Below are 19,227 nucleotides of genomic sequence, written 5' to 3' on the forward strand. Positions count from 1 at the left end.
AAAAAAATAAAAAATAATCCTCCAAATTTTTTAATATTTTCTTTTGTTTATATCATTTACTTTAAATCTAAATTCATATAAAAACCATTTTTGATATTAAAAAAACTTAATAAAATAAAGGGACTCATCATTTCACACCCCATTTAACGCCTCCGTCCTCTCCGTCAACCGGTTTTGGGCTAAAAAAGAATTTACAGAAAAAAGAGAGACCCTTGTGGAAACACAAATTGTTGGGGAATTAAAATGAATAACTGAAATTTTTAAGAGATTTTCTGGTATTTTTTTATTTTAAAGATAATAAATTTAAAATTTATTTTTTAAAAAATTTATAGTATTTTAATTTTGTTTAAAGATTAAGATAGTTTTAAATAATATTTAATTATTATTTTATAAGTAATTAATAGAAGTATTTTTAAATTGGTTAATAAAACTTATTTTATTTTGTAAGAATATCAATCACTCCCAATTTCTTTACTTTTTTTTTGTGTCATGCTACCTTGTTTTTTTTGTAATTTTTTATTAATAAAATTTTGATTTATTCAATTTTATAAAAAAAAATCATTCCATATCTAATTTGACCGTTATTACATAAAAAAATCCAAAAAAATATTAAGCTTTTCAACAATTTTGAAGAATTATTGAATTTGTAATTTGGTTTTATTTTTTTATGATTTTGAAAAATTGGTTTATGCAATATATATATATATATATATATATATGTTTACTGATGCCTAATAAAATTCAATGTCCTAATGGAAACTAAATTCCAATTTTAATTTAAATTCTAATATATCCTAATCATAAATATATTTAGAATTAAAATTTAAGTGTCCTAATCTTGATCTTAATTAATTATTTGGTTGTCTTGGACTAGAATGCAAATTCCAAGATAAATACAAAATGAAAATTACAAAATTGCCCTTGAGAACATATCTCGAGGCATAAAGGCAAATTACAAGATTGCCCTTGAGAACACATATCTCGAGGCAATCTCAAATCTTAGGATAGCCCAAACACATATTCCGAGACAATCATAAATTTCATGTAGTCTGAGAGCAGATCTCGAGGCAATTGGAGAAATGCAAATCCTGAAACACTTGAACACACATCCCGAGGCAGATTGAGTTGAGTGAATTTAAAAATAATAATAATAAAATAATATAAAAATAATAATAATAAAATAATAGAATAATGAATATATAATAAATAATAAAATAATAATAAAAGAAAAAAATAATAAATAAATTTAAAAAAAATTTTGAAATTTGAAATTTAAAATTATTTTTTTTAAAAAAATTATAATTAAAATTGAAATTAAAAAAAAATATCCGATCTTACCTATGTGATCTCGCTGGGGAGTTGGGATTGGGATAGGGGAGGGAAAATTGGCTAAAAAAAGACAGACCAAGCAAAATAAATAAATAAATAAGGAAAAAAAAAGGAAAAAAGAAGATTTCAAATTTAAAATTTCGAATTTGAAATTAATATATATATATATAAAGAGTTTAAATTAAAAATAAATAAATAAATAAATAAAAATAAATAAATAAATAAATAGAAATAAATAAATAAATATAATATAATATAATATAATAAAAATAAAAAAGTTTAAATTTAAGTTTCCTATCTGTTCATTTGATCTGCTGAGATTTTACGGGGGTTGGGTAAGAATGAGAAGATCGGGGGATAATGATAAGAAGGGAGAAAAAATTCTTTTAAAAAAGGAGGAGAGAAAAAAAAATTAGGAGAAATTAAAAAAAAAAAGAAAGAAGGAAAGAAAACGAAAGAAAGGTATATTTCTCTTCCTCTTCCCGTATTCATAGATACATACATATAAAAATTCCCCGCCGCTCGTCGTCGTTGCCGCTGGTCACCACCGCTGCATGCTTGGATGGCTGAGATAATGCCGCCAAGCATGCCGCCGCTTGTCGCCGTTGCCATTGTTCATCGCCGCGGCATGCTTGATTGGCTGAAATAATGCCGCCAAGCATGCTGTTCGTTGTTGTTGTTGCTCGTTGCGGAGGTTGCTTGCTGATCTTATTGTCACCGTTTTCTCACTGCAGCTGAGAAAGTGTTGAAGATGTCGTTCGTTGTTGCTGCTTGCTGTCTGCCTAATTATCTAGGAGAACAAGGGAAAAAAGTGGGACCCATTATCTTTGTTGTTGGTAATAGCACAAGACGGTAATAAAAATATCCTGCCGATTGGTTTTGCCATCGTCGAAGGAGAAACGTTAGGTGCATGGACTTTCTTCTTGCGCAACTTACGTTCCAGTGTAACACCACAACAAGTTTGACTGTCTTACTTGTAATAAAAAATATCCTGCCGACATAGTCCTAATTAAGGTTTAACCGACCTACTTTGTGCTAAATACTGACCGGTGCTTAGTATTGACCGTTTGACAGTCCTAAAAGGTTAATATATATATATATATATATATATATATATATATATATATATATATATATATATATATATATATATATATATATATCAACCATTAGTTTTTAATTAAAAAATTAATTATAAAAAAGAATTCTTTTAAGACAAAAGGCCAGAATCAACATCAGTTTTTTTTTTTTAAGGAAAAGGAAAACGGGAGAGTTTCTCCCGTTTTCCTTTTTCTTTTATTAAAAAATTTTTAAAAATTATGAAAACGGGAGAGTTTCTCCCGTTTTCATAATTTTAAAAATAAAAATAAAAAAGTTTGAAAAAGCGAAATGACATACGTATTTTTAGTAAATAATCCCGAAACATGCGTAATTTAGTAAATATATATAATATTTAAAAAAAAGCCCCATTAGAAATAGGAAACCCATAAAGGATGTGGAATAAAAAATAATAATATATATAAAATTAAGAAGTATGCGCATATATATAAAATAAAAAGAAAGTAAGCATGCATTCTCACGTGCATGGAAAGGAAATAAAATAATAATAATAATAATAATAATAATAAATGAGTATGCATGCATATATGCAAAAAATAATAATAATAATAATAATAATAATAATAATAATAATAATAATAAATGAGTATGCATGCATATATGCAAAAAATAATAATAATAATAATAATAAGCATGCAAATAAAACAAATGAGAGGCATGCATACGTGCTCAGCAATACCAAATAATACAAATAAATAATAATAATAAGAAGCATGCATTAGTTTGAACGCATGAGCATTAATTGATCAAGTGGATAAAAATGGTTTAAAAATGGTCCCACTTGTCATACACATGGGTACATATATATCTATCCCTAAATATATATGTATGCTCAAATTAATAAAAAAAATCCTCTATGATAATTTTGGACTGAAATAGATTTAAATAAATAAACAAATAAACAAATAAATAAATCTACAAATGATAGCATGTTGCTAATCTCAAAGCAACAATCAGGATGCTGGTCTCGAGATAGTAGTTAAATTTATCTCAAGGTGGCAATAAGATATATAACACGATGATGACACAAAAGTAAACAAGTTCGACATGTTGTCCACTTTATTTAAAAAAAAAAAAATATGTATGTATATAACATTAATTACAGTATATGGATGCACATGAAACATATTCAATGATTTTGATGCATTGCATTCAACAAAATATTTACAAAAATCTTGGTCGTTTCAAATACTCCAACCTTTTCTTTTAAATAAAACACACACACAAGGGGATCATTAGTAAGATTTTGTTTTAATACAGAACTTTTTTCTTTTTTTTTTCCCATTTTGGTTGATTAGTAACTCCTTATACTAACTATAATATAACCATATAGTATTGAGAATTATTGTTTGATTTAAGCTGAATATACATTATCCTCATAATATATTTCAGAATAACCAATTTGAATTACTCTTTTCATTTAAATTAAACACACACAAAGGGGCCAATCAGCCAAAGTCCCTTTAAGAGTTTATACTGAGCTGTTTGCAAGCACAAAAATAAGTGATCACGCTGATAATTCCATATTTCTCAAAAATATGCCAACATTTGCAGCCAAGTTTCACTTGATCATTTCTAACACCTTTGGAACAACAACACCAAATAATAGACATTTAAAGAAAAATAATTTGTTTGAAATTTGTATTTCATCAACTCACCATAGTTTCCGATAATCCAACACAGCTCTTTGTTGCCTATATATTGTGATACAGAGATAAAATTTTCACATAGGAGACAAACCACCTCAAAATGCCATCCACATGGATGTAGTTAGTAGCAACTCCAGCTAGACAAATCCAAGGTGCTAACTTGTGGTGCCAGCCCAACCTCTGTCAAAAACCCGGTAACAGCAAATGTTCAGAACTGATGTGGTGATCGTCATTTCAATGACTGCTCTTTATTTTTTTGGCTGCCGGGGACATGAAAAGCCTTCGAATAGAATCAACCGGATCATCAACCTGTTAATATGTATATGGAAAAACAGTGGAATGTGACAGTAAGAGCAGTGCAGTGCATTTAATATATAAATATCTCACCAACATGAGTGGCTCATCGAATTAGACCTTGTCAATGTCCATGTTGGAGCTTTAGAAACAATGAGATTTGATGAAGAAACTAGGCAATGAATGTTTACCTCATCAAGTAAAGCAGGTGGTGCCTCTGACTGTGAAGAAGGAAGAGAAGAACTCTTCTCCTGTTGAACTAGAGCAGAAAGAGTTAGTTTCCAACCAGAAGTGCTTTTTCCATCAATAGGAGCAATCCATGGACAGAATGGTCTATGTTGTCTGATTGGATCAAACTCTCTGAATTTACTGTGTGCATCTCGAGCATCTACATTTAGTTAACAAATTAGAATTCATTATCCATTGATCTTATAAACAATGGCAGCTATAAACACAACCAAAACTTAAATTGAAATATTTTACCCGAGGCACAACATCAAAAAACACATTGGTCACATTTTGTTTGAAGCCAGCAAACTAAAACTATGAATGAAAACAGTGATATTCAATTGCTAGAACACATGATGGACTACATGACACAGGAACAGCAGACTTCAAATACTTGCAATGGCTTCTCATTGCATGTCTCCGATCACAAACAAAGAATACCATTACCTTCCAGTTATACATTGAAGTTCTAAAGTGATAATGTCATTGTTGAAGAGGTAAGATATTCTTCCAAACATTAAAGAAATCTGACATCTATGAATTTAATCTGAAACTGGATAGAAGTTGAATATGAATATAGGTATGAATCCCACAAATTACAGTGAAACAAATTTGGAGATAGACCTACCCATACTGGAGATAGACCTACCCATACTTCACTGGGCTTGGGAATGTATACCATTGGGTGATGAACTACTTACAGCCTAACAATCTAATAATAGAAAAATAGGTTCCTCAGATCTGTTGGTGAACATGCAATGACTTGTTCACCTGTGTATGTGACTATTTGGTGATGAGGCCAACACATTAGTCCTAAAGAATAGTCCTACCTAGACCCTTAAAAAGTTCAACTGAAAAGACTCGAAAATTAGGGAAGCCACTGTCTGGTTCAAGTAGAGCCAAGAGAACCAAGGACGATTATTGGAGTCTGATCTCCAATTCATGTAATCAGAGTTATCAGACTAACATAGATCATCTAAATGAGCATTTGGTGAAAGAGTGAAACAGAAGAAACAATTTGATCCCATACATTAAGCTTTTATTACAAGGTCACTCGAGGTTACGGTGTTAACTGTGATCATACGTGGCATCTCTTTTCTGGGCCATCAACCTCATGTAGCAAGCCACATATAATTGCCGTTAACACTGTAAGCCCGATTGACCTTATTGTAACAAAAACTAAATTTTGGGGACCAAATTATAATTTTCTAAAACTAAGTGATCAAAATAAAAATTTGCGAAAGAAAGTAGGAAACTATGTAAGTTATTTACCCTTATTAGTGAGTATCATGTGTTTGAGTTAGACTTGAACTTGGGTGATGCACACGGCATAGGCCAGGAGGTGGCTATTTGAAGTTTTTAGTTGCCAGTGAATAATAGTTCTTCAGGTTGTTACTTTTGTGGAGGTTCTCTCTCTCTCAATGAGTGTTAGAAGGTTCTTCTCTCCCTCAAAAAATAGTAGCTGATAGCTCTTGTAAGGGGGGGTACGAAAACATAAAATCATAACAATTGATCGATATAGTAATTTCTCTGTTATCTTATATTAAACGAAGCTTACTTTACAGTGTGCGATAAACATAGGAAACATAGCACTAAGTCAAATCCTTTTATTAAAAATTTAAACATTAACATTTAACAGTTGACTTAAAGACTCATGCCGGATTTCTGTATTGATATAATAGTACTAGAGTTCATCTCTTTAAGCTAATATAAGGAAGAAAATGAAAATGTATGAGATCATCTAACTTGCCATTGCATTGACAGCAGCATTTTCAGTAGTATGAACAAATGACAAGTCCAAGTAGAGAGAGCCTTAAACAATAACTCCAACTGATCATTTTCCTACAATGATTATGAATCTACTGTATTTATTATTTCCTTAGCTGTGTTAAAGCTAATATGCATGAAATACATTGACAAATATTGAACATTGTTACGTATTTGTGCTTCATTAGCATTATTATTGACAGGCATTTGGACAATTATTCTCAACCCATTGATCTTTCGATGATCTATTGTTGGATCAGAACTAACATCAGTATTGTGACCTTTTTTGACTCAGTAAGTTGCTTATTGAATAAAGGAAACACCATAGCAAAGTAGTAGTTTTGGACAATACCTAATACTCCACAATGATTGCTTTCTGTTGCCTTTTGGAGAAGGAACTTCTTAGTTGTAGAACTCTCAGTGTCTTTCTCAATGACATCAGCATGTGTAGAGATAGCAGTAGCATTTGAAGTAGAAGATAACCCTTCAACTTTAGCATCATCTCCAACACTGCCGACAGCATGGGGAGCTTCTTCGCCTACACATCCTGGGTTATTATCAGTATTGCCAGGATCATTAATACCAGTTTGCATAATCTCTAATTGATCTTCAGAATTGACAAAGTGTTCCTGCAAAGATGGACAACCCAGAGCATCAAGGATTGAGACATCAGAAGATATACCGTCATTATTCTCAGTTAAGAGGATATTGTGTGAATCCCTGCTTACAGGAATAAATCACTGACCTGACTATTTTCAGGAATAGTAAAATCATCTACTCTTTTGCGCTTCAATGACCCTGAGTGCTCAGATATAACTGGAACATCATTATTGTCTTTCTTATTTTGTGGCAGATCATCCGCATGTGGAACTAAACGGGACTCCTTTTCCGTGCGATTCATGCAAGAACTACCAGATGAATGATAATTTCTGAAACGCAAATCTGGATCCAACTGAGCTCTTAAATGGCGACTAATTATAGGAAAAGATACTCTTGGTTTAAAATTTTGCTTGGTTGGTGGAGGACCACCAGCAATTGACAAATTTAACCTAAGAGGCTTTTCACCAGCTGTTGCACCATTATAGTCGGTACCACTAGTCCCGTCATTAGAAGTTGTATTGCTTGTTTTCATCTTTTCAGTCCTGAGAACACCTGCAACGCTATGGAGATCCTTAGAGGTCAATAACTCATCTTGACCATTGGAATCTGGGGAAGCAATTATACTGAAAAGTTCCAGAGGTCGTGGCGTGGTTGCAAAAGCCCATAATCCAACACATGCTCCACAAAGTCTGCAGTCCAATACAACCGAAGTTGGATCATATTGGTATTCATCAAGAGTGTGCGGAATATGCTTATCCACTTTAACATCATCAGAATGGCCTGCAGGATATATTATAATCTTTTCATCAGTAGGGATCTGTACTGAAGACCCTGATGAATGGGCTCCATTTGCAGGACTCGACTGATCTTCATGGTCAACAGAATAAGGAAGCAGCCGAGGCTCCCATCCACATAAACTAATAATTTTTAGTGACTGCAAAAATTAACTATTACCACTTAGTTTGGGAATTCCTGAAAACATTAGCAGGAATAGCAAATCATATAAAACTTGTATATAGTATTGAGATGTACCATTAGCACATCAAGAGCATGGAAAAAAGAAAGAATCTTGATAAAATGGCATAGTGTCAGTTAACAAGATTATTTGGCAAGTACAGACTAAAAAGTCAAATCAAACAAATTGGAAACTTGATCAGGAGATAAATGTTCAATACATCCATTGTAGCAGAATAGTTTGACAAGCTTTACTCTCAAAGAATTTTGTGTTATGGATAGCAGAAATAGCAATCACATCTTTGTAAAATCAACATTATGTAAGTGTAATAATTTGCTATTGAAGACGGAGCCAAATAAAAATAAGATTCTGTGATCACATTTAAAAGCTAAACCTACTCAATGCTGGCATATTGAAATATGCACACTCAGGGGGAGAGCATAATCGGGTGGAATCAAAACTTTGTTGTTCAAATCAAATGGATCTCCCGAAAGGCTAACAAAAACCTAGGCATGGTTTTAAAATACAACCAGCATAGCATGAAATAAAATTCAGTGCCCACATTTAGATTCAACTTGGTTAGGCCCCACTAGTTAATTTAGACGCAATTAAACAGAATTCTGCCTAGTTCGGCTGTGTATAGTCTTGTTGAAGAAAATTTCAACTCTGTTCCAGCAAATATCGCCTCAATTGATTCCACTTAATCAGGCAACGGAAGATCTAATTGGAGGTGCAAATAGCTAACATGATCTGAATCTGGCTCAAAATCAATTGGACAAGATTTGGCACAGTGGAGCTAAATTTACAGTAGTAGGATAGACAGTCAATGCAGGTGGGTAAGAAGGAGACTCAGTGTGGGAGATAATGCCTTACAACTTACTAGTAATAGTAGATTTCCATGGCTGGTTTTCAGCAAAAGGCAAGAAAAGGTAGAAGGTTGTTCAGAATAAATACTACCGCATTTTGATTCTCTATACCATATGTGGGAGAACAAATATTTGGTACTAAATAAAAATTGCGGTCATGTGGAGATTTAAAATTAAGACATATTATACAACTTAAAATAATCAAACCTAGAGTTTAAAGCATCTGGTCTGATTTTTAATTGACATTTTTGAACATGGGAAAAGCCCTTGTTAACACTATCACCACTATTGAATGAAATGAGATGCACATACTTAAAACAAAAGAACATACTTTGATTCTTGAAATAGCACATCTTTGGAAGGTCAAGGAAGTTAGTGTTAGAGGTCAACTAGGAGGGAAGGGTTTCACATATTCCCCTAACATAGAAGAAAAGAGGATAGGGCTCTTTGTGACCAGGCAATGCAAGGTAAAGCAGGGCAGCACTACTCTGTCCATAGGCATTGCCCCTGTCATTTCATTACAGATCTTCTAGATAGTCAATACATATAAGGACTTGCAAACTTACAACTTTCCAAAAGTGTAAGACAGTACACTTTTGCCCTGTATCTAAATTAAATAACACAAATTAGTCACTAGATATAAGTCAATTAACAGTTTTCCAATTTTGCTTAAAATGACAAATATGCAATGAAATTATTAAACTATCTCATATTTTGCATTAAAGTTCTTCTAAGAAAAGGTAAGCTACAAAAACTTAACCCGAGGTTTCCTCTTCACAACAGTTTAGTCCAAAAACCTATAAATTATCCCTGCATGGCTGTGCCATTAATGAAGCTGTTGCCCCATAAAAGATTTTGCTTAAAAAAATAGAAAAAGGAAATAGTCCCTGATGTTCATAAAACCTACATTTTAGTCCCTTTAATTCAAACTAGACCAGTATATCACTATATGCTATAAAAAACAATAGAATCAAAGTAAACAATCCAATTTTAAATTCATCATGTCAAAGTTAAATAAAATTATGAAGGATCTTAACGGCTTAAAAATATCTATAACCAAATATACATGCTTCTGCTAGATGCAAACCAATCATATCATCTAGGCCCAACTCGAACCAAAGCTTAAAGCTAATAGAATGAAAGATCCAAGCTTACATATTCAGATCCATATTTACCAAATTAACCAATATGGGACCATTAGTTAATCTAATACATTACCCTTGAAACAAACTAACTTCTTTTAACTAGTCATGCTAGTAACAAATCAAACAAACTAATTAACCAAACCATATTCAGAAGATGAGAGCCAAAGCATTCATTCATTGATCACCAATGTAATAGTAGCCTTCTCATCCTATTAGCCCAAGGTTATGGGTTGCATTAAGCTTGGATAATATGATTGGTTTACATCTATTAGCTTCAAATCTTACAACTAACTGTTAACTATACAAATCCAATAATTAAAACAAATTACAAACTCTACTATGCAATTTATGTCATGATTATAAAAAAACAAAAAAGACATGCGTTGTGGGATTTAACAATTGTCTTAAAAAGATGCCTCATTTGCTCTTTAAGGACATCGTTGAATTTTTATTGAAATTAATAGGCATGCAAGATAAATGGTGAAGAGATTTACATGCAAAAAACAAAAAAGTTCATCTTCTCTCAAAATTTTGTTATAGTATCAACAAATACTATGGGTTTTAAAATAATTATAGCCACTTAAATAAAGAAAATCCAGTATCTCAACATTGCACAAAAGAACAAAGGTACTCCTTATGCTACCAGAAAGAAAGAGAACCCCTATGTTTCTAGCTCAGTAATGGACCTAAGCTTCATACAACGAAACAATAGAGAACCTTTTCTCATATTAAGGAAATTCTTGATCATATGCTTACTCCAATTTCCACTAGTATGCTGAATGTCCAAGCTATCAATCATCCCGGAGGAAGAATAAAATTATCCTTAAAGGAGAGCAATTTAAGAAGTCGCACTGTTGCTCTCGGAGTCTAGAGTTATGCATGCCCTTTGCCATTATCATCATATTGATAGCATAGAATTGTAAACCTAAACCCACAAAGACATTTCATAATACTCAAAGCAGTGCTCAATGGTATCTGTCCATTTCATCAAATTATACTATCAATATTATTCATCTGATGTGATCTCCAAGATCAAATAAGTGAAAATTCGATCTCATAGGAAGTGCATGATGATGGCGATTGCTTCTTTAAGTAACAATGAGAAGCTTTGGAAGAAGAGCTGGTGATTGCTTCTTTAAGAAATAATGAGATGCTTTGGAAGAGGAGATGTTCCAAATTTATTCTACTTAACTCAAAGACATGAGCAAAATATCTTTTCTTTATCAACTAAATTTGCTACATAGTATTCCAAACCTGATAGTATAAATCTGAGAAAGCAGATTCAGCCACACCATCCAAATCCTTATCTCCAGATAGATTTGAGAGCTTAACTCCAGAAGCTAAGGAAATTGACTGAAGAGAAGATTGAGATAAAAGGAGTGTAAGCTGAGGGCTCTTCATGTACTCAATTGTTGAGGATAATATTGCTGGCAGGGCAGAAAGTCGAATGAGCATTGAAGCACGTTCTTTGTACCCCTCAATCAAAGTTGCAGGTGGTGTTGGAGGTAGTAGTGCAAGTGCTTCATCGCACACATTGTCAATCCATGGGCATAACAGTTTATGTCCATTATCTAGCTTTAAGCTGAACACTGCAGCAGCCTTTTCAACTGCATCATGGGCACAATTTCATTTTAGAAATAAAACATACTTTAAAAACAATGAAGGAAAATTACCAAACACATTCTTAAACACCAGGCCATTATGAATAGTATGTCACCACATGCAGGCATACGCACATATCATCAAAACAAGAACATATCATTTACCAATATCATCCAGTGATTAAACACAATTTGCCATCGAAACAACGCCAAAACACAAAATAATAAAAAGTTAACAAGACAATCCCTGGTTCTAATGCACATGCCAGAGACAAATATATTTGAGGTATGATAGCCAAAACATAATTAAAGCTTAAACAATATGATCCAAAACTAACATAACACATTATAGACAAATACCTTGCTGCAGCGACCATGATGAAGGAGTAGAAAAAAGAAGACGTGCTCCACATGCCTCACAAGCTATAGTGTCCATTTCAACATTAATCCAACCTCTCCTGGCACAATTCACAGGATTGACCACCTGATAAGAAATAAGGTACCAGCAACCTCTTATAAATACTCCGCTAAAACAAAAAAATTCTCATGTAACACATTAAAAGAAATAGAACAGAAAGAAATGTTTAAAAGAAAATTCAAATCAATATGCACAATGTCATGAATCTATAGTTAACATAATTGAAAATTTTCCTTGGAAAAGATTATCAATGAAAAACTAAGCTAGGCTACATTTTGGGTCTCAAAACATAGACTGAAACATGTGAGAGATAAGTTTTTCTAATAGATTGTGTTTGATTAGCGAGAAAATGGAAGAATAAAATTACAAGAAATGAAAAGAAAAGAAAATTTGAACTTTTCTTGCCGGGTCGATGAGGAAAGTAAAGAAAAGAAGTAAATGAGAAAAATTATAATGCAAAACAAAATTTGGAAAAGACTCTTTCCGTTTTCCCCAAATTTACCACATCCATTCCCATAACAATGGTTGTTGAATCCAATTCAGAATTTTCCTTTGTTGTCTAGTTAATGAGGGAAGTAAAGAAAAATATAAAGAAAAAATAACAAGGTAAAATACAAATTGAGATTTTCTTTTTTCGGCCAAACATACCATATCTTTCCCCATAATAAAGGTCACAACTCTTATGACATTAAAAAGGAGGAAATTGGGACTCCCTTGTTCATTCAAGCCACAAAAACAGCCCTCTTTCCCATTATCTCGTTTCCTCCTTTATTTCTTTTTTTTTTTCTTAATCCAAAGTAAAAAAACCTCACAAGCAAACACTAACATGATAACATTAATAACAAGAATAGTGCTGCCAAAGATGGGATTGTTATTAGGCATGAAAAGGTAGTAATTTTTCCTTCTACAAAGAAAAATAATGCTTATGTCTGCTTAATTGGTAGACCATTCTAGCCAAAGGAAGACAACTGGAAAAAAGGAAAAGAAAAGAAAAGATAAAGAAAGGAGAGAGACTCTCATCAGAGTAAATAACAAGCTTCAAGAATGCACATTCTCTGGCAATGCAGAACTGAGAGGGTCTTCAGTAAATAGCCCAAAAAGGCTTGGACACTTGAGAAGCCAGAAATTTTTTTAATATATTTAATTGGAGGAGGCAATGACAAACCAATAATAAAAAGGAAAGAGTCATGCTCCAATAGACTATGATCATGCAGTAACTAAAGCCTCATTTGCACCCCAAATCTCCCATAACTGTGTTCCTCAAGCCCATAACTCAAAGGCTGGCCTACTCAAGAAGCCCAAACTTAAAGACACGCTTTTGGAGAATGCTTGGTAGTATTAGAATACAAGGTGAACTGAAGTGCAGTTGTGACAGACATAACTTTTCACATTGATTTTTCCATTGTACTTTCTTCACCACAAGAACAATTTATTGAGACAGTAAGCTTCGTGAAAGCTATTAATGGATGTTTGGTTTACAATATCAAGAGTGAAATTGCTAGGAATTTGTCTAAATTACCTAAGTTTCACATGTTTCTTCAAAAGACCAATGAGTTATTTGTAGTCCCAAGGGGCCTAGGAAGCCTGCAATTGTAATAGTTTACTTCCTATTTCAAACCATAAACATCTTAATTTCATTCTTGAAATCTTTCTTTATTGACTAAAGCAACCTTTGTTTTTATTCTTGCTTGCATTTCAGTATACAATTTGTTTGGCACAAACAAGGTTGATAGTGTTCAATACAGACTGCTGGTGGATATAGCAAACCAAACACAGATAATCAGGCAAAGTTTGCAAAAGTTTCAGAATCAAATAGAGGAGCAAAAATCTTACAATAAAACTGTTTTAGGAATTTCAGTACCCTCTAACCATAAATATCCAGTTCAATATGTAGTCTTGTTCAAAACGTATGGGCTCAATACATGAAGTACATACAATTCCTCCACATATCTTAAAAAATAAAACAAAAATCTTACTTAGAAGCGCTCATAACATGTGGAAAAAGGTGTCAATATCAATGAGTCGAGACGCTAGACAACTCACAAATACAATAAGTGCTAAACCATAAATTAACAACTTTATCAAATGCTAAATAACATGGAATTAAATGAATTAAATCTTTTAAACCCGTTGCAATATTTTTCAGAAGTTCAGTATTTTAGTGTGCATTCCATCTTGCAGAAATAATACAGCATCATGAATTCAAATTTATATAACTGTAGATTAAGAACACCTAGTCATTTCATATACTTTTGATAACCAACATAGACACTGACGTGACAACAAAGAGACATACATATAAGAAGGTCACTAAATAAATAATTACATGCTCCATTTCACCGTCCTGAGATTTTCCAAACAACTGCTAGACTACTCCCATTATGCTTCAATAACACAATAACTAATACTTCTAGCAAAGGTATCAGTTCCCAGGAATAGAAATCCCATAAATAGCTTATCCAAACAACATGTACCCTAATCATCCAAAGCACAAATTATTTCATATCACTGAACCAATTAGTTCTCCGTTGGATTCATCTCTTAATTCATGTTTTTAGTACCAAGAAATAAAATTAAATCATCAATTCCTCCAACAGATTTTCTGTGGCAATAGACTCAATCAAACTAAAAAGAACAACCAAATCAAAAAGAAACAAAGAGAGATAACAAAACCTTGGGCTTTCCAAACCAAGTCATGGCCTTGTAAGTAGCCAACCTCCTCATCAGATCTCCCCGATCCCAAGGACGACACTGCGGCACCAGTCCAAGTGACCCAATCGAATCCCTAGGAAGCCTCAGCCGCTCTTGCTTCCCCAACTCCAACGCCCTCTTCCCTCTACCCAGCAAATCAAAAAAACCAAATAAAGCACAAAATCATGGAAAAACAAAAAGAACAACCAAAACCAAACCATAAAAATCCACGAAAGCTTGATACCTCGGAAGCGGAGGCCTAGGCTTCGGAGAGGGAGCGAAATAGAGCTTGTCCATAACCTTCTGAAACCTCTTCTCGGAGTTGTCCGCCATGGTTACCAATGGAGGAGTAGAAGCCAGGGAGGGAGATCGATCGAGAGAACTCTGGAGCTTCGATAAAGGGGAAATCAAGCTCTCCGTGTCGCCATTGGAGGCAGTCGAAGCTCTCTCTGTGCCATCTCGGTGTGTTCATTGCTTTCCATCTTTTTGCATCCGTTGTCCGGTCTCTCGCGAGTGCAAGTTCTATATCGTGTCCCGACTACGTGGCACAATTTAAATGATGATGTTTAAATTGGAGAATGAATTACGAAGAGAATAATGTGGGGAGTAAAAAAAATAATGACTCGATTATGTGATAATTATCACAAAACCAAGACACGGTTGATTTTTAATCATGAATTTATAAATGTGTTATTTAGTTTTTATATAATATATAAATATGTTGATAATTACATTAAAAATTTATATTTTTTTATTTTAAAAATCATTAAATTGAGACAATCCGACAAAAAAGTATAAATCACATCTTGATTCTGAAACCTCACATCTTAGTTATAAAAATATAAATTACATCTCAATTCTGAAACTTGACATCTCAATTGTGAAACCGTATCCCTGGGATCATTTCATATTTAAAAAAAAAATTTTAATTTCAAAAATTCTAATTTATGTAGGCCTAGACATTCATTCTGAACTTGTTTTTTTCTACATATGAACCTTTCTTTTGCCAAAAGTGGCAAGATGAGAGACTTTTCTAAAAAAATTAAAACCTTTTTACTGTTTTTGTACTCATGAAATAAGTATTTTTGCACTTCTACCAAATGGCAATACAACCATCCTCTAAAGTTAGTTACTTAAGTTTTTACAACAATCCTTATTGAAGCATGTATAAAAAATTCCAACATTTTTTATGACTAGTAAGTCTGCAGTAAAATAAGTTTCATAATGGGAAAACTACAACCAATAATTCTAGATTTTTTTTTTGTCCTTTACAAGCACCAAAACTTAAACTTCATCACAGACACACAATATGAATTTTATTTACAATTGACAGTAACACAAATCAACAGAAACTTGCAGTAACTTCAATCAGATTTCAGTAAACTGGTCAACTTCAAAAATTGACAGTATAAATGTAGTTCATCACCAGACCATTGCTCATTTCTTCATACCCTTCATAGTACAAATTTCAAATATAGTTGCAAAACGATGACTGCTTGGTACTATAATTTGCTCCGCAAAAATATAGATGCAAATACATGAGCTAATCTTATTTTATTTATGTTTTTTTAACTAAGTGCATGTTGGTCATGGGATTTGAACCCATCATGACCTTAAACTTGGATAACAAAAACTCAACTATTTGAGTTACAATTTATTTTAAACATTTATTGGAAACAATTATATATATATATATAGATGTAGGATACGGATAAAAATATTTTACATATATATTTAATTTATAAAAAATTAAGAGACCATATAATAAATTAAAAAATTATATAAATCAATCAATAAAATATCAAAGTATCAAATAATAAAATTTCATAAATATTTTTTTAAAAAAATAATTATTTTGTTAATCGTCTTTTGGCTCATAAGCAGTAAGTTTCTACACATACATACTCTTAAATTCTCTTAAATAGGGGCACTCTTATTTGTCACATATATATTAGATTATTTTGTTTCAATTTATAAAATAAAAAAATAAAATTACAAAAAATTGTTTTTGAATTATGTATATCAATTTATAAAAAAATATTTGTAAAAAAGGAGTATCTTTGAATAATAGTTAACACCATATTATTTTGATTAGTAACTTTTTTCAATCACAACATAATGAACACAATAATAACCCTATAGTTAGAGACCAAAGTGAAATCTAGAGCCAACCCTAATTATAATAAATAAATAAGTTTATGATAACTTTAATTTAAAATAAGAATACTAATTGATATGTAATTTTTGTTGCACTTAAAAAGGTGTGCTAATAATTTAATTTAATAGGTAAACAAATTAAAATGTAGCTTTTTTTAATCCTTTTTAAAATTATTTTGATATGTCTTAAAATTTTTTAAGTTATTATAAATTATTTTAAATTTTTTGTTGTTTGGGATTAAATTTTAAAAATATTTTGCAACCTCTTTATATTTATTTATGTTTTATACTAAAACAAGAAAGATTTGTAGGTCAATTGATTAATGTGATTATCTCAAGTGGGAGGTCCTAGGTTTAAACCCCATCCATGACACTAACTTTTTGTTATTTAACAACTTTTATCTTAATCTCAATTTTTCATTAATTTATTTTTTTAGAAAATTTTCTGAATTTTTTTATATTTTTTTCTGAATTTTCAGAATTTTTTTGAATTTTTTCATTTTTTTTTTGTGAATTTTCAGAATTTTTTAGTTTTTTTAATTATTTTATCCGGCGGACCCAATCCGCCGGGCTGGCCTGGCCCGGCTCGTTAGGTCACCATGGAAGTCGGGTCGGTTCCGGGCCCCGCTTCCTGTGACCCGTACCCGCCGGGTCAGACGGGCCAACCCGGCCCGGATGGTTCTACACTCAACCGGGCCGGGTCCGGGTCGATGGGCCGGTGGGCCGGTGAACCGCAACCCGGTGGGTTGGGCCCTCCGGACCGGTTAACCGGCCCATGCCCACCTCTAGTCCAATGTAGCGTGGGTTAAGTTTCCCACATTTTCCAAATCTCACAACATCTTTAATAGGAGATACCCTCAAGATGACTACATCACCCACCTGAAACTCTAAGTCTGAGCGGCACTCATCTGCATAGATCTTCTGATGGCTTTGAGCAATTTTCAGTCATTCCCTGCTCTGTTTCACTTTTTGTTCTGTAATCTGCAACATCTCTGGGCCTAACAGCTTTTTCTCTCCCACATCATCAAAACATACATGAGATCGACACTTTCGGCCGTAGAAAGCCTCGTATGGTACCATCTGAATACTCGCCTGATAACTGTTGTTATAAGCAAACTCTGTTAAAGGCTGTGGTCACAAGAATTAGAAAAGTTGAGGGCGTATGCTCGAAGCATGTCCTCCAGAGTTTGTATAGTCCTCTCAGACTGACTGTCTGGGGATGAAACGCTCAACTGAAAGTCAGTTTGGTGCCCAAAGTAGACTGTCAACTCCTTTAGAATCTCGAGATGAATCTCGAATCCCAATCAGATGTAATCAACATCGGCATGCCATGCAATCGGACAATCTCTCCCAGATATAATTTAGCTAGCTTCTCAAGACCCAATCCAGGTTTCAAAGGCAGAAAGTTGATCGATGATCACCCACACCGACTCATGCTTTTCGCCGAATATGAGATAACCCAATAACAAAGTCCATCGTGACGTGCTCCCACTTCCATTGTGGTATCGGTAACGGCTGAAAGTAACCCGCCGGTCTCTGATGCTCTGTTTTTAATTGCTGACAAGACAATGAGCTACGAAGGTAGCTATCTCCCGCTTCATGTCGTTCCACCAGTAGTGTTCCTTAAGTCCTCTGTATATCTTTGTACCTCCGGGGTGAATTGTGTAACTCGAATAATGGGCCTCCTCTAGAATATCCCTCTTCAAATCAAGTTCATCGGGTACACATATTCGATTTGCAAATCTGGCAGTACCATCTTCGTGCACTCGGAACTGAGATAACTCTCCCTGTTGAAGTTTAGTAGAGATCTCTTAAATTTTCAGATCCTGTATCTGAGTTGACTTGATCCTCTGAAGTAGGTTAGTTCAGTTGTGCATATTGGTCAGGCTTACCTCGGAGCTTAGCAGAAAAATCTCCAACTCGAACCTCCTCATCTCCTCCAGAAAGTGGTCTCTACTCAGTCATATCTGCAGTTGTTCCATAGTTATACCTCCTACTCAACGCGTCAACCACCACGCTAGCTTTGCTTGGATGGTATTAGACACTGAGGTCATAGTTCTTGATTAGCCCCAACCGCCACCTCTGCCTCATGTTTAACTTTTTCTGGGTGAAGACGTACTTTAGACTCTTATGGTCTGTGCACACTTCACAAGATTTCCCATACAGAAAATACCTCTAGATCTTCAACGCAAAGACCATTGATGCCAACTCCAAGTCATCGGTGAGGTAATTCTCTTCATACGGTTTCAACTATCTTGAAGCATAGACAATGACTTACCCATTTTGTATCAAAACACACCCATGTATGTCTTACAGGCATCAATATAGATTACATACCCACATCCACTTTCTGGCAGGGCAAGAATGAGTACAGATATGAGTCTATGTTTTAGCTCCAAAAAACTTTG

The 19,227-nt window shown here is 33.4% G+C and overlaps 2 protein-coding genes across 2 annotated transcripts; both read right to left on the reverse strand.

Annotated features, from left to right (window-relative positions):
- Nucleotides 1–4,060: 4,060 nt before the first annotated feature.
- Nucleotides 4,061–15,142, reverse strand: LOC120251556. Its single transcript, XM_039260115.1, has 8 exons — nucleotides 14,907–15,142; nucleotides 14,645–14,807; nucleotides 11,914–12,037; nucleotides 11,207–11,559; nucleotides 7,132–7,920; nucleotides 6,739–7,015; nucleotides 4,583–4,779; nucleotides 4,061–4,406 (listed from the first exon to the last, which is right to left on the reverse strand). Exons 1-8 carry the CDS (start codon nucleotides 14,993–14,995, stop codon nucleotides 4,332–4,334), a joined length of 2,067 nt encoding a protein of 688 aa, XP_039116049.1. The 5' UTR covers nucleotides 14,996–15,142; the 3' UTR covers nucleotides 4,061–4,331.
- Nucleotides 15,143–17,764: 2,622 nt separating this feature from the next.
- On the reverse strand, nucleotides 17,765–18,753 carry LOC120251368. Its single transcript, XM_039259904.1, has 3 exons — nucleotides 18,712–18,753; nucleotides 18,382–18,606; nucleotides 17,765–17,947 (listed from the first exon to the last, which is right to left on the reverse strand). Exons 1-3 carry the CDS (start codon nucleotides 18,751–18,753, stop codon nucleotides 17,765–17,767), a joined length of 450 nt encoding a protein of 149 aa, XP_039115838.1.
- Nucleotides 18,754–19,227: the final 474 nt, after the last annotated feature.

Source organism: Dioscorea cayenensis, chromosome 20, assembly GCF_009730915.1.
Source record: "Dioscorea cayenensis subsp. rotundata cultivar TDr96_F1 chromosome 20, TDr96_F1_v2_PseudoChromosome.rev07_lg8_w22 25.fasta, whole genome shotgun sequence".
NCBI lineage: Eukaryota > Viridiplantae > Streptophyta > Magnoliopsida > Dioscoreales > Dioscoreaceae > Dioscorea > Dioscorea cayenensis.